General features: G+C 46.8%; 1 protein-coding gene across 9 annotated transcripts in view; it reads left to right on the plus strand.

Moving 5' to 3' along the window:
- Window positions 1-16,140, plus strand: part of YEATS2 (YEATS domain containing 2) — a 1,675,245-nt gene that overhangs the window by 236,157 nt on the left and 1,422,948 nt on the right. For 8 of the 9 annotated variants that reach the window (XM_033957686.1, XM_033957691.1, XM_033957693.1 and 5 more), the window contains exon 5: window positions 10,018-10,104. The exons of the other annotated variant lie outside the window; for it this stretch is intronic. In XM_033957686.1, coding sequence (XP_033813577.1) covers window positions 10,018-10,104 — 87 coding nt within the window. The remainder of the gene's footprint in view (window positions 1-10,017; window positions 10,105-16,140) is intronic. 9 annotated transcript variants of the gene reach the window in all.

Below are 16,140 nucleotides of genomic sequence, written 5' to 3' on the forward strand. Positions count from 1 at the left end.
CTCGTCAGTCTTCACGAGAGAGGACACATCCAATATTCCAGAACCCGAGGAGATCATAAGTGGGGATCAGGATGAAAAACTGGTCCAACTTAGAGGTAAGCCAAGAGGATGTCCTCCAACAGATAGACAGACTGAAGAGCGACAAATCACCAGGTCCGGACGGCATCCACCCAAGGGTACTAAAAGAACTGAGAAATGAAATAGCGGATACACTTTGCCAAATATGTAACCTATCCTTAAAAACTGGGGAGATCCTGGAGGGCTGGAAAATAGCAAACGTCACGCTCATCTTTAAGAAGGGATCAAGGGGTGACCCGGGAAACTACAGGCCGGTGAGCTTGACCTCGGTTCCGGGAAAGATGATGGAAGCACTGGTTAAGGCAGCATCTGTGAACACATAGAAAACAATGGACAGCTGAAGGCGAGCCAGCACGGCTTCTGCAAGGGAAGGTCATGCCTCACAAACTTACTGTACTTCTTTGAGGGAATAAACAGCCTGATGGATAAAGGGGAATCCATAGACATCATTTACCTTGACTTCCAAAAAGCCTTCGACAAGGTACCCCACGAACGGCTGCTTAAGAAGCTGTGGAACCACGGGGTGCAAGGGGATGTCCACCGATGGATCAAACACTGGCTGGCAGGCAGGTAACAGAGGGTTGGAATAAAGGGCCATTACTCAGACTGGCAATGGGTCACGAGCGGAGTTCCACAGGGGTCGGTGCTGGGACCGCTACTGTTCAATATATTTATTAATGACCTGGAGGCGGGAGCAAAATGTGAGGTTATTAAATTTGCGGATGACACCAAACTCTGCAGCAGGGTTAGAACCCCAGAAGACTGCGAAGACCTGCAAAGGGACCTAACGAGGCTGGAAGAGTGGGCAAAAAAGTGGCAAATGAGCTTTAACATAGAGAAATGCAAGATCATGGATGTAGGGAAAAAGAACCCGATGTTCAGCTACAAAATGGGAGGATTATTGCTAGGGGTAAGCAACCTTGAAAGAGACCTGGGTGTGATGGTAGACACAACATTGAAAGCATCAGCACAGTGTGCGACAGCCTCAAAGAAAGCGAACAGAATGTTGGGTATCATTAAAAAGGGTATCACGACCAGGACGAAGGAAGTCATCATGCCGCTGTATCATGCAATGGTGCGCCCACATCTGGAGTACTGTGTCCAGTACTGGTCGCCGTACCTCAAGAAGGACATGGCAGTACTTGAGGGAGTTCAGAGAAGAGCGACTAAACTGATAAAAGGTATGGAAAACTTTTCATAGGCTGACAGGTTGGAAATGCTGGGTCTATTCTCCCTGAAAAAGCGGAGACTTAGAGGAGACATGATAGAAACCTTCAAAATCCTGAAGGGCATAGAGAAGGTAGACAGGGACAGATTCTTCAGACTGTGGGGAACCACAAGTACAAGGGGGCACTCGGAGAAATTGAAAGGGGACAGGTTTAGAACAAACGCTAGGAAGTTCTTTTTTACCCAGAGGGTGGTGGACACATGGAACGCGCTTCCGGAGGTTGTGATAGGCCAGAGCACACTACAGGGGTTCAAGGAAGGTTTAGATAGGTTCCTAAAGAATAAGGGGATTGAGGAGTACAGATAGAATTAGAGGTAGGTTATAGGAATAGTCAGGGACCACGTCACAGGTCATAGGCCTGATGGGCCGCCGCGGGAGTGGACCGCTGGGCACGATGGACCTCTAGTCTGACCCAGAGGAGGCAACTTCTTATGTTCTATTTATTAATTTGTAGAGTGGTGATTATGTATCAGTTTTTTTCAAATTTATATCTATTGTCTTTATATTTTGCACAGTATGAGGGGACGTGTCACTGTTTCTGTGGTGTTGCATTGTATGCAGAGTCTGGTTTCTTGGCGTTTCAATTTTTTTGTCTATATATTTCTATTTTTAGTTTGTGATTATTCCATATTGGGCGAGGGTGTTTCTGTGTTCTGTGTGTATGAAAAGGACATAGTTTTCTGTTAGCATCGACTGTACAGGATCAATTGACTGTGCAGGATCTGGCTTGTTTAGTTTTACAATGCGTGTGTTGGTGTTCTAGTGCTCACTGCAATGTTTAGGATGCTGTCTTTTCCTAGGTGCACCCTTGTTGTGTGACTCATGGATTATTACTAAAAATAACTTTTTTATATAGAGGAGGGGGTTGTTAAAAAATGATCAACACTAGCTGTCATATATACTAGGTATGCCACTGGATTTAATGACCCTATTCTAACCACCAAATTTCCCGTCCTGCTCCACCCAGCTACTTTTTCATGCCACCCAGTTGGAAAAAATTTCTGGGGAGAACACTGCACTGCTCTAACAATTAGATCTTAAAACCTGTCTTTTAACCAAAAGGCTGTTAAAATAAAGACACATTTCTTTCTGGCCACAGCATTTCTGGGGTTCAACTAAATCTGTTTCTGCTAACATCATCAGAAAATGCATTTCCGTCTTATCAGAAAAGGGCATTTCCGGCGCTTCATTTATCCTGTTTCTGCCAATGTTATCAGAATGTGCATTTCTGGTATGTCAGTCATACCCATTTCCACCGAAATCATCAGAAAGCGTATTTCCGGGGTCAGCACACCTATTTCCAGTGATGTTATCAGAAAGTGCATTTCCGGTGATGTGGGCTGGGGGCGGGGCATGGGCGGAGCTACTACCATTCCTATGGGAGTGGGCGGGGCATGGGTCGGAGTAGGCATGGCATGGGCGGGATTGGGCTTAGCTTGGGTGGGGCTTAGACAAAAGTGGATGTGGTGTGGGCGAAGAGTGGGCGGAGTTTGGGTGAAAGGGCAGGGTTGGATGGAGTGTAGGCTTGGCTTAACCCGGAAGTGAACGTTAATTGGTTGATCCTTATCTTGACAGCTGTGAATTTTGACATGAGGTATACCCATTATATTACTTATCTTCACACAAGTTTTTGAAAAATCTTGCTTTTACTGGGTGAGTTTTTACAAAGTTTATCACATCCACCAATTGTTCTAGGAACAAATTCAGTGTAGGACTCAAATGCCAGAGCTTTCTTTCAAATAAATGCTTGTAATCCTCCATAACTGCCTGACATTGAACGACAGCCTTCCGTACAGACTCCAATACACTTTGTCCACTCTAAATTATTTTCAGTCAAATATATTTAGAATCTCAAACAAGTCCTGAGCCTTTGTACTTGCAGAAATAATTTATTCCACTGTGGCATTTCCATCTACAAAATGTACATAACAAATCAGTGTGCATCCTTATTATCTATGATCTCATCCAACTGCAAGCCAAATTCCCTTTCTTTTAGTTTTTCAATCAATTGGTCATTGAGGTCTTCTGACATATATTGAATTCTCCGACTGATAGTATTATTAGATAAAGGTACATTTGAAAGTACTTTTCCCGCAGATTCGCTGATTATTAGATGAAGGTACATTTGAAAGTACTTTCCCTGCAGATTCGCCGATCATAAGGTTCACCATATTACATTACATTAGTGATTTCAATGGGACTCGCGAGAACTGACTGCAGCCATTCGGAGATCGGCACGGGCCCAGGCTGGAGCGCGGAGGTCTTGCTCCTGATCTCTGTGCTTCTGGCCTGTGTGCCTGCTGGCTGGGAAAAATGAAAGCAGTCTAAGGAAGGAGGAATTTAAAAAGGTACTGAAGGGATCTGATTAAAGGTACGGGGGATGATTAAAAAAGGTACTGGGGTGGTACGTGGAGGAATGATTTAAGGTACTAGGGGGCACGTGGTTGTAAAGGGTGATAATTTAAGGTAATGGGGGCATATGGGGGGATGATTTAAGGACATTGGGATGATTTAAGGTACTGGGGGCACGTGAGGGATATGATATGGTATGGGGGGATGATTTAAGGTACTGGGGGGGTACGTAAGGGGTATGGGGCCTGCCTGCCTGCCTGCCTGCCTGTCACTAGGCCATTAGGTCTGCCTGCTCTGTGCCCTGTCTTGGCCTACCACTAGACTACCAGAGGGGGAGACAGGATGCAGAGCCTGGCAGGGAGAATTTGGTTTTTTTTTCTTGTTTTCCTCTAAATCTAGGGTGCGTCTTATGGAGCGAAAAATACGGTATATTAAGACCGTTCACAATTAAACTTCCCAATCTTATCTTATGTCCATTCATTCCTTTGACCTTTTCATTTTATTTTATTCTCTTAGCTTCCCTATCCTTACAGATCTTACAATTTTTTCCCCAGGCCTCCTTGATTCCCCAACCCCTCCACTACCCCCAGTTCCATCCACTCTCCCCTTTCCCCCTCCCCCACTTTCCCTGCCTCCTTCCATCCCTTCCTCCAAGACTTTGTGTGATTTTCTCACCCACCTCAATATAACTTAAGAGACTTCAAGCTTCTCCCCCCTCACTCTCACCATTCACGCATCCCAATCTTCCCCTCCACATTCATATCCCATCACATTCATTATTACTTCTTCCAAACTACTCAAATAAAGAACTTATCATCTCCTTAATTTCAGGCTAATGCCCTGTATCATAGTCCTCAGTCCTGCACCAATCTGTTCATAAAGCAGTGACCAAGGCACCCTTAGATTCCTACCCCGGCTCCATTTGCTGTTGCTCCTGTTGCCTTTTCTTGGATCCAGCAGTAATCTCCTGCCAACGATACCTTTCCAATTTTTGTAATGCTGTTGAGCCAGTATCCGGCCTAGTTGATTCCATCAGACCCTCTTTATTTAAATAGTCCTCTGGTTATGTCACAGTAACAACTTTCTTATGAGTACCATTAATAGTGATCAAAAGGCCAAATGGGAACAGCCATTTATAAATTCTTCTGTTTCAAAACTGTAAGAATTGGGCAAAATTCCCTCCTTCTGTAGAGTAATAGCAGATAAATCCTGACTTATCTCAATATTATAAGTCTGCCAGGTTACCGTTCCCAGTTCTCTGGCCTTTCGGATCAATCGTTCTTTATCCACAAACTTATGCAAGCATATAATTATATCCCGAGGCTTTTCAGACATTATCCCAGGACAAGCAGGCAGCATATTCTCTACATATGGGTGACGTCATCCACGGAGCCCCGACGCGGACAGCTTTTCAAGCAAATTTGATTGAAGATTTCAAGTTTGCTGGTGCTGCACCATGCATGTGTGTGCCTTCCTGCTCCACTAGATGGCGCATCCCCTCCTCGTGGTCTTCAGTTCTTAGTTTTCTGCGGAGCCAGAAAGCCCTGTCTCTCTTCTCTGCGTTCTTCTAAGTGCCTTTCTAGCACTGCGGCTTCTTTATTTTGTTCGGGAGTTGCTGTGCGTTGTTGATTGATCGTGTATTTTCTTTGTTTCAAAAAAAATACACTGCTGCAGCTGTGGGGTTTTTTTTTTCTTCCCTGGCCTCTCTCTGGGCTCACCTCGTGTGAGCAGAATGGCCGGGACCCTTTTTCCTTCATTGGAATCGGGCTGACGTAGCATCGATCCCCGGTAAGTTTTTCTTTCTTTCTAGGTGCGTTACCTCGGTAACGCCACCGTCTGAGTCTCAGGCATTCCAGGCATCGAGTCCAGTCATGCCAGCCTCTTTGAGACCTTCGAAGCATGCCTCCTTTCATACATAGTATGACAGGAGACTCTCTCCCTGCTCCGGCTCTATTGCTCCCGCCATGCGTCGTCTTGCTTGGCGCAGAGTGTGGCTAGGGATCCGAACCTCCAGGATCGTCTCGCCACTTTTGCTTGCATGAGTACTGCGCTTCTTGAGGCCTCTTGCGGCGGCCACTAACCGCCTCTCAGAACGCGGCTGGTCCTTCGCCTATCTGGACTGCCTTGGCGGTTTGGACTCCCTCTCCGGAGGGACCCTACGGATACCTTTCCTGTGTTCTTTTGGCATCCTTTGCAGCAGCCGCAATAGCTGCAGTAGCGCCGGGTTACGGTCCAGCCGCCGGCTTCGGCGACTCCTGGCCGTCTTTTTGACTATTCTAGCATAGCCTCCGGGCTGCTCTCCTTCTGGGGATTTCTCCCCTCCCTTCTGGGGGATGTCTCCTTCGTGTCTACGCACGGGAGGTATAGCCTGTCCGCCCCAGTCTCGGAAGTCCGTCGGGGCGGATCTGAACCCAGTTTGTCTGCGCAGGGGGAGGCCCTTGTTTGTTTATGTCGGAGGGTGGCCCCTCTGTCCTCGGTCCGCCTCCGGTCTTTTCTGCCTCTGCCTCGGCAGGCCGGCCATCTGCACCTGAGTCAGCTGGTGTCTCAGCGGTCTTCGGTCTCGGCCGGACAGATGCTGATCCTTTTGGGTCCATGGGTCTCCACGGTTCATGTCCCGATGTTCGCCTGGTTTCATCTTCGTGTTCCCCACTGGACCCGAGCATCTCAGTGGTGGCAGGAAGGGATCCCACTTCCCAGCACATTGCAGTGCCTTCCTCCTTGACATGCTTGCTTCGTTGGTGGGCCACCTCTTCGTATCCCCGCATCAGAAGGTTCTGCCGATGGACTCCTCGGCATAGGCTTAGGGGCGCACCTCGACGGCCTTCGGACTCAGGGTCTTTGGTCGGGTGCGGACCGTCGCTGCCGCATCAACCTGCTGGAGCTCCGGGCCATTTACAATGCCGTGATGGATTTTCGTTATTGGTTGCAGGATTGCGGGATCCTGGTGCATCCAGACATCCAGGTGGCGATGTATTCTGTGACCAATCTAGGGGGGTACAGGTTCCCTGTCACTTTGCAGGGAAGCCCTTCGTCATTGGCGGAGGGCGTTACACCACTACTTCTTTCTTCAGGCGGTGTATTTCCAGGGCGAGCAGCATTGTCTGGTGGACACGTTGAGTCGCCTTTTTCGGCCGCATGAATAGTCGCTCCAACTCTGCGGCATGTGGTTATTCGGTGGGGAACTCCACAGGTAGTTCTGTTCGCTTCGCCCCTCACTCACTGGTTGCCTCGATACTGCTCGAGGATGTTCTCCCGGGTTCGCATCAAGGCGGATGCTTTCCTTCTCGATTGGATGGGCAGGTTCCTCTATGCGTTCCCTCCCTTTCCTCTGATTCTCAGGTCTTTGGTACACCTCCTGTCAGTCTGTGCCACCATGATCTTGATGGCTCCTCTGTGGCCCCGGCAGCCGTGGTTCTCCCTGCTCCTCCAGCTCAGTGTCAGGGAGCCTCTGCTTCTGTGTTTCCTTCTCTGCTGTCTCAGTGTTGAGGTTTCTGTTGCATCCCAATCTGCAGTCTCTACACTTATCAGCTTGGTTCCTCGCCCCGTGCCTCCCTCCTTCTGTTTCTCTCAGTCGGTGGGGATATTCTCGAGGCCTCTCGAAAGAGCTCCACTTGGCAATGCTATTCCCAGAAATGGTCCAGATTTGCTGCGTGGTGTGCTGAGCACCACATGGATCTGCTCTCTGCCTCCTTGCCTTCAGTGCTGGATTATCTGTTCCACTTGCCTCGGTCTGGTCTCAACTCGACATCTATTCGAGTCCGCCTCTGTGCATTTGCTGCCTTTCATCGGCCGCTTGATGGGAAGCTGCTCTCCGTCCATCCGGCAGTTTCCCGCTTTATGAAGGGTCTCTTCAATGTACATCCTCCGCTCAAGCCTCCTCCGGTGGTTTGGGATCTTCGTGTGGTCCTGGCTCAATTGGTGAAACCTCCATTTGAATCCATTGATAAAGCTCTTTTAAGTACTTCACCTGGCAGGTGGTATTCCTGGTTGCTCTCACGTCTGCTTGCAGTCAGTGAGCTGCAAGCTCTGGTTGCGGACCCGTCTTTTCCTGTGTTTCATCATGACACGGTGGTCCTGCGTACTCATCCCAAGTTCTTGCCCATTGTGGTTTCGGACTTTCATCTCAATCATTCCATTGTTCTTCCGTTCTTTTTTCCGAAGCCCCACTCGCCTCCTGGCGAGGGGCGCTTTCATACTCTTGATTGTATGAGGGCGTTCACCTTTTACCTGCGTCCTACTGAGCCTCATCAGACGGCTCCTCTACTGTTCATCTCTTTTGATTCTCGTCGGTTGGGTCGCCCTGTTTCCAAGCGCACCTTCTCCAACTGGTTGGCTGCTTGTATTTCTTTCTACTTTGCTCAGGCTGGTCTCTCGCTGCAAGATCGGGTCATGGGGCATTTTGTCCAAGCGATGGCGGCGTCTGTCGTTTTCCTCGGAACCATGCCTATTGAGGAGCTCTGCAAAGCTGCCACTTGGTCTTCGGTTCATACCTTCACCTCTCACTATTGTTTGGACGTTTTTCCAGGCGCGCCGGCCAGTTTGGCCAGTCGGGGTTGCATACTCTGTTTTCATAATTGCCAACTTTCCCTCTGTCCCTTTTTGGTTAGCTTGGAGGTCACCCACATGTAGAGAATATGCTGCCTGCTTGTCCTGGGATAAAGCACAGTTACTTACCGTAACAGGTGTTATCCAGGGACAGCAGGCAGATATTCTCGCAACCCTCCCACCTCCCCGAGGTTGGCTTCTTTGCTAGCTATCTGAACTGAAGACCACGAGGAGGGGATGCGCCCTCTAGTGGAGCAGGAAGGCACACACATGCTTGGTGCAGCACCAGCAAACTTGAAATCTTCAATCAAGTTTGCTTGAAAAGCTGTCTGCGTCGGGGCTCCATGGATGACGTCACCCACATGTAGAGAATATCTGCCTGCTGTCCCTAGATAACACCTGTTACGGTAAGTAACTGTGCTTTATCCCAGTTACTTACCATCCTGTGGGGCCTGTCTATTTTCACTGTGGCTAGGGAAATTTCTTCTGCACTCTCAGATGTTAACATAAAGACAAATAATTCCTGCGCCACTTTCGCAGCATCTTTATATACCTCAGTGTCGGGGACCCCACTTATTCTCAAATTCTGCCGCTGGTATCTAGTCTGCAAATCTTCTATACGATTTACACAGTCTTTCAGTTGTTTTTGGGTATCCCCCACCTGGCTGCCTCTGGTTTTCAATAATGTATCTTGCTCACCAACTCGCTGCTCAGTTTCCTCCACTCGCCCCAATAGGTCCACCAAATCTTGCCTTATTTCTTTTACAGCATCTTTAATTTTCCCTTTCACCGCAGCAACTTCACTCTTTATTTCCAGGGTCCACTGCTGAAGATCTTCCTTTATGGCCGAAACCACTAAATCATCATGTCTCCTCCGGGGCAGAGCCGCTCTTTCTATCTCTTCCTCTTATGCACTCTCTCCCGACTCACATGGCATCTCCTGGGCAGCTCCCGGTCCACCCCGGAGGCCACCTCTGTCCTGCCCTCCTTCCCGGTGGTGACTCTCCTCGGGTCTTTTTTCCCCCGGAATTTTTTCTTACTGTTCTCTGAAATATCTTCAAATACTGCTAGTCTCAGTTAGGCGCTGGTCTTTGACCAGAGGGCCGCCACGTAAGCGGGCTGCTGGGCACGATGGCCCACTGGTCTGACCAAGCAGCGGCAATTCTTATGTTCTTATGTTTTGTTTTGTTTTGATTTCCGTATCGCTTAAGCTTCACATAGAGGGGGTTCAGAAACACCGAGGTTAGTGCTCCCTCCTCAACCCGCCATCGAGGTAAGTGACATCACCAGAAGTTGTCTCAGTTGTAGTATTTTTAATTTCTTAAGGTTGTAAAAGATGTATAATATAAGAATAATCTGCGGCTGTACGTCAGTCACAGCTCCCCAGGGTGCTGTGGCTCACAATTTGAGAACTGCTGCTGTAACCCATTCTGAGCTGTTTGGAGACAATGGGACAGAAAACCAAATAAATAAAAACCCTGCTGATCAAGCCAACACCTGATAGCTAGTTGCACTTATCCTATTAGTTAGCTGTCTTAACTTGATGCAGTGAGTTAACTGGACACTGGTCTGAATATCATGTACTTGTAATTTCTGAGTCAGAGCTGCACATACCGTGGTGTTGAAGGTCAGGGGTTAGTTCAGCTGTGGGTTGCCAGCCTGGGATGAATATTGACCCTGTTATTTTAACAGATAAATAAAATATGATTTTACTTTCTTGATTTCCCTTCTAACCAATAGTAAATACTTGATCAATTGAAATAGTTCATCCCTAGGCCTAGCATCCCTCTTATATCTTTCTTTGTTGTTCTCAGGAGTGGAATCCCCAGAACATTAATGGATCATCCAACTGTTATCCTAGTGACTCTGGTCTAGTGCAGAAGACATGGTATTCAATTTTGGTAAGGCTGAAAGATGGGCCCTCTCTGTGTGTCCTCTCCTTTCTGGACATGATGGATGATCCAGTTTCAGTTTGGCATTACTGGACCAGTTATGGCCCATGATGTATGTCTAGGATTTGCACTAGGAGGCTTTCTAGCCAATTGGAAGCAAATATATAATGACATGATGCCGCTTTTTATTCACATTTTTGCTGTTTTGGGGTTCAGATATCTCTATTGTGTAGTTTTAATTTTTTTCTTTTTATGTCATTCAAAAGAACATCTTTTTTGCAGCAAAAGTCACCTTGTTTTATCTTGGACCCTGCCTTGCTTTGGTCAGAATTAAGGTACCAAAGACATGCATCATTTGCATGCATAGATACACTGTTATACAGATCATCTTTGGGTGACCTATTATATAACATGCAAATAAGCTAGAGATTTGACATTTTACAATGCAGCTAAGCTTGTTGTGCTTTTAGTTTGACACAACTTGCTTTGCCATGTACTTTTAGAAATGACCCCTCAAAATGGATGTTGTGCTGTTATTTACTGCAATGCAAGCCTAGATATGCAAAAGTATCACCTTTGAAAGAAACACTGTTATATCAAAATGTCATGTTAGCAGTATGTTGAGGTAGAGATTTTTTGAATGTGCCCTGGCCTGTGATACCATTGTGCCCTTTATGGTATAATGGATGCCTTAATGGACAGGTCCAGGCCTATCATGATGATTTATTTATCTTGATGAAGCTATGACTTGATGAAGCTAGGTATCCTATTTCCATCTGTTCCTTTCTTCAAAATAGCTGTTTTTTTTCTATTGTTTAACAGACACCACTTCTGTTTTCTTGTTGTGTTATAAGTTTCCCTTGATCATGTCACATTTATTTTATTAGTGTTATCTTTAGGTGACCATTTATTCTACCTTTTGGAAGTTAAGAACAAATTAGTTCCTTGAAGTGTTGGGATTTATGATAGTTCTGAATGCCAAAAACTATCAGGTTTTTATTTTGGCCAAAATGACTTAGTCCTTCAATGATTTATCTTGAGAAGATTAAGAATTTATAAAAGGACACTCTGCAATTTTGAGTTTATCTGTGGAATCTAGTATTTGTTCTTACCTTGAAGCTTTGATTCTGACCAAATTTGAATTTCTACAGAATTGCAGAAATTTCAAAGGTTTGTGGTCAATAGATTTTGCTAGAGCTGACCATCTGAAAGCTATTACAAAACAAGATTTTAAACCAGACCAAAAACTTTGTCTACATTGTAGGTAAGACTTTTATGAAAAGTTAGAAAAAGTGGAAGGATTTCAATCTAATTCTGGTGATGACTTCATTAATGCAGCTGAAAACTTCAGTGCTAATTTTACACCTCTTGGCATTTCCCCTTTAAACCATCAGAGAGTTAGCAGGCAAAATTCTTTGAGTTGTGCCAAGTTCAAATTCAGTGAAGCCCAAGGGACCATCACTAATCTAATTGTAGCTAGTAGTGGCTTAACTCCTGCTGATAATTGAACAAGAGCCAGCACTGACTATGACCTTTTGCTGAAGTAACTAAAGCAAAAGTTGGAACATTCCAAGCATAATGAAAAAAAATACAAATTCTGACCCTGGTCCCAAATAGCTGAAGCATTGAGAAAACTCCGAAAGAATTCAATGTGTCAACTAGTGCTGCCCAATTTGCGATTTGAATTGATTTGTTTTTGCAAAAAATTGAACTCACCGATTCGTCAGCCCCCTTGCTAGAGACCTTTTCGGGCTTTCCCTCTGCCACCGGAGTCCTTCCATCTATGTAACTTATAGTTATCCCAGAACAAGCAGGCAGGTATTCTCACATATGGGTGACGTCATCCAACGGAGCCCCGATGCGGACGCCTCACAAGCAGACTTGCTTGAAGAAACTAGAAGTTTCGAGTCGCCTGCACCGCGCATGCGCAAGTGCTTTCCCGCCAAGTGCGCGTCTCCTCAGTTCTTAGTTTTCTGCGGAGCCGAGAAGTCCGTCTTTTTGGCTCTCTCCAGTTACTTCGTCGTTCGTGCCTTCTCTCACCGCGGTTTGTGTTTTATTTTTCTCACGAATCGCTGTATTGTTACTTTTCTTTCTTTTAAAAAAAAAAAAAATTTGCGTTGGCTGGTTTTTTTGTCTATGCCCCGGCCTGTTACCGGTTTCATAACGGTGTAGCAACTGCAAGGGCACGATATCTCTCACGGACCCTCACGGATGCTGCCTCAAGTGCCTTGGGCCGAAGCATCATCCTACCTCGTGCCTGCCTTGCCAAACACTTAAGCCTCGTCCTTTTAAGCGTTGTTGCATCCTGGTGGATAGCCTCTTCGAGATGGATTCTACTAATCCCTCAACATCGAAGGTGTCTTCGGCCTCGACCCCCATCGAAGCCTCTGCCTCTCCTGCTTCCACCTCGACCCTCATCAGATCTTCATCGTTTGGAGCAGCTCTTGCTTCGATGTCCTCTCCTGCGATATCTTCTCCTGTCTCCTCAGGTCAGATAGTTCAGCACTCAGTTCCGCCAGTGGTGATTAAAGTGTCGAAGCCTCCCAAGTTGAAACACTCTCACACCACTGTGCGGGACCCTTCAGCCAAAGCAGGTGGGCCGGTTTCAGATGCGGTACCCTCCTTGCCGGCTTCGTCCCAGACCTCTTTGGAGGAGCATATTATTAAGGTCCTCACTAACATGGGACCCACACTGCTCACCCTTCTCCAGCCTGGGCATGCAGAAGTCTCCCGCGAGGTCGAGCTGCCTTTGCCCCGGTCTGATCCTCCACACTCGATGCAGAGAGCGAAGTCTCTGCGAGTGTCTGGTCTGGTTTCTAAGTACAAAACGCATGGAGTAGATTCTTTGCGAGTGCATCGACAGGATACCTCACACTCTACAAAGGCTGTCCAGTCTTCGAAAGTGCTTTGAGGCTCCTCCTCCACGCCTATATATCTTCGATCTTCTGCTTCTGAGGCGACCTCTGCTCGGTCCTCGAGATCCAGTTCAAGACACAGTTCTCGACACCACTCGAGGCCTGCTTCGAGGCATTCTTCCAGACATCATTCCTCGAAGCCTCGATCCCCTCCGGCCTCGTCAAGACCACCAGCTCCTCGTTCCAGGTCTCCGATGCCGGCCCTCGAGGATATTCCGATTTCCAGTGCCTCGTCCAAGTCTCCAGGTTCCTTCGCAACATGTTTTCCTGCCGAGGCTTCTTCTTCTCTGACTCCAGCTGCCTCGACGCCCTCGAGTCCTTCTCGAGGCCGTGCAACTGCAGATCAGTTATCTTTCTCCTCTTTTTTGAGTCAGATGGCTGTGGACTTGAGCATTCCATTGGACACTGGCTCTAAATATTCTAAAGAGTACCTCGAGGTCATGCATCTTCCTCAACTTCCGGCTGAATTTCTTAAGCTTCCACTACATAAGCTTCTCGATCAAACTTTTACTAGATGCATGGAGACTCCCTTTTCCATTCCAGCAGTTCCAGGAAAGTTGGATGCCAGATATAAAACGGTGCATCATAAAGGCTTTGACAACTCCTAGTTGTCTTTAAAGAGATCCCATCCTTCCAGGGTTTATGCCACAGTTCCTCCTGACAGAGAAGGAAAAACCATGGATAAATTTGGACGTCGCATTTACCAGAATTCTATGATGTCTTCTAGGGTCCTTAATTATAATTTTTATTTTATCACTTATGTTGAATTTCTTTTGTCTCTTTTGCCAAAATTTTTGAATTACTTGGATGATAACATGTATTTTGAGTTTCAAGAAGTCATTGCTTCTTTCTCTCAGTTACGTCTCCATCTTCTACAATCATCTTATGATGCCTTTGAGCTCTCTGCCCGAGCAGTGGCTTGCTCTGTGGTCATGCGTCGTCTAGCCTGGCTTCACACCATCGAAATGGACTCTAATCTTCAGGACTGTCTGGCGAACATTCCTTGTGAGGGCAATGACCTTTTCGATGAATCCATCGAGGCAGCCACCAAGAAATTGTCTGACCATCCTTTGCCTCCGTAGTCAGACCTAAACCTAAGCTAGCTCCTTCTAGGCCTACACGACCTCCTGTTATCTACCAGAAGCGTTTTCCTCAAAAGCCGGCGCCTTACACTCGCCCTCCTTTGAAGAAACAGCCGCCTCAGAAGCCACAGAAACCTCAACCTTCTGCTGCACCTAAGGCTTCTCAGCATAACAGAGCATAACTTCCATCGTTCTGTATCTAACTCCCTTTCCACCTATAGGAGGTCGTCTCCATCATTTTTACAACAGATGGACGGTCATTACATCCGACCTCTGGATACTTACCATCATAAGGGAAGGATACTCTCTTCATTTCATTCAGGTTCCTCCAGAGCTTCCTCCAAGAGAGTATCCTTCCAATCCATCCCAGACCGCCCTTCTTCAGGAAGCTCAAGCTCTGCTTCGTCTCCATGCCATCGAACCAGTTCCCTTGGAACAGCAGAGGGGGTTTTACTCCCGTTACTTCCTTGTTCCGAAGAAGACAAGCGATCTGCGACCCATTTTGGATCTCAGGGCTCTCAACAAATTTTTAGTCAAAGAAAAGTTTCGAATGTTGTCCCTTGCATCTCTCTATCCCCTTCTCGAGCAGAACGACTGGTTATGCTCTCTGGATCTCAAGGAGGCCTATACTCATATCCCCATTCATCCGGCCTCCCGTCAATACCTCAGATTTCGGGTGGGGAATCTACATTTTCAATATAGAGTACTACCATTCGGCCTGGCCTCGTCTCCCAGAGTGTTCACCAAGTGCCTGGTTGTGGTAGCGGCAGCTCTAAGGAACCATGGTCTTCAGGTATTTCCCTACCTTGACGACTATCTCATCAAAGATTCCACATATCAAGGGGTTATTGTAGCGACCCAATGGACTACCTGGTTCCTACAAAGTTTGGGATTCAAAATCAACTTTCCCAAATCTCAACTTCACCCCTTACAGAATCTACAATTCATTGGAGCTGTTCGAGACACTGTCCAACTCAGAGCATTCCTTCCACAACAACGTCTGGAAGCTCTTCTTCAACTCTGTCATACTGTGTCTTTCTGATCTTCCATCTCAGTGAGACACATGATGGTACTTCTGGGTCACATGGCCTCCACAGTACATGTGACTCCTTTTGCCAGACTTCACCTCAGAATTTCTCAGTGGACCCTGGCATCTCAATGGACACATAAGAACATAAGAAACGCCTTCACCGGATCAGATCTAGGTCCATCTAGTCCAGCGATCCGCACACGCGGAGGCCCAGTTAGGTGCTCCCTGTTGGAGATCCGGATCTCCCATATCCCTCGATATGATTTGCAAGAAGGTGTGCATCCAACTTGCCTTTGAAACCCTGAACACTAGTATCTGCCACAAGCTCCTCTGGGAGAGCATTCCAAGCGCTCACCACTCACTGTGTGAAGTAGAACTTCCTGACATTTGTCCTGAACCTGTTGCCACACAGTTTCAGGCTATGACCTCTTGTCCGTGTCACATCTGAAAATGTCAGTAATTCTTCTTTCTGGTCTATTATGTCAAATCCTTTTAATATTTTAAAAGTCTCTATCAAATCCCCCCTCAATCTTCTCTTTTCGAGGGTGAACAGTACAAGTTTTCGGAGGCGTTCTTGGTAGCTCAAATTCTCCATACCTTTGACTAGTTTAGTGGCTCGCCTCTGCACCCTCTCCAGCAGAGTTATATCCTTCTTGAGGTATGGAGACCAGTGTTGGACACAGTATTCCAAGTGTGGTCTGACCATCACTCTGTAAAGTGGCATTATGACGTCCTCCGACCTACTCGTGATCCCCTTTTTAATCATGCCCAACATCCTGTTTGCTTTCTTTGCTGCCGCCACACATTGAACCGATGGTTTTAGGGTTCTGTCTATCAGGACCCCCAAGTCCTTTTTTTGTTCGCATTTGGTTAATGTCATACCCAATATTCTATATTCATGTTCTTTATTTTTCTTTCCCAGATGCATCACCTTGCATTTGTCTATATTGAAATTCATTTGCCACTTTATCGCCCATTTTTCCAGCTGGTTCAGATCCTTCTGAAGTTCCTCGCAGTC

Source organism: Geotrypetes seraphini, chromosome 9, assembly GCF_902459505.1.
Source record: "Geotrypetes seraphini chromosome 9, aGeoSer1.1, whole genome shotgun sequence".
NCBI lineage: Eukaryota > Metazoa > Chordata > Amphibia > Gymnophiona > Dermophiidae > Geotrypetes > Geotrypetes seraphini.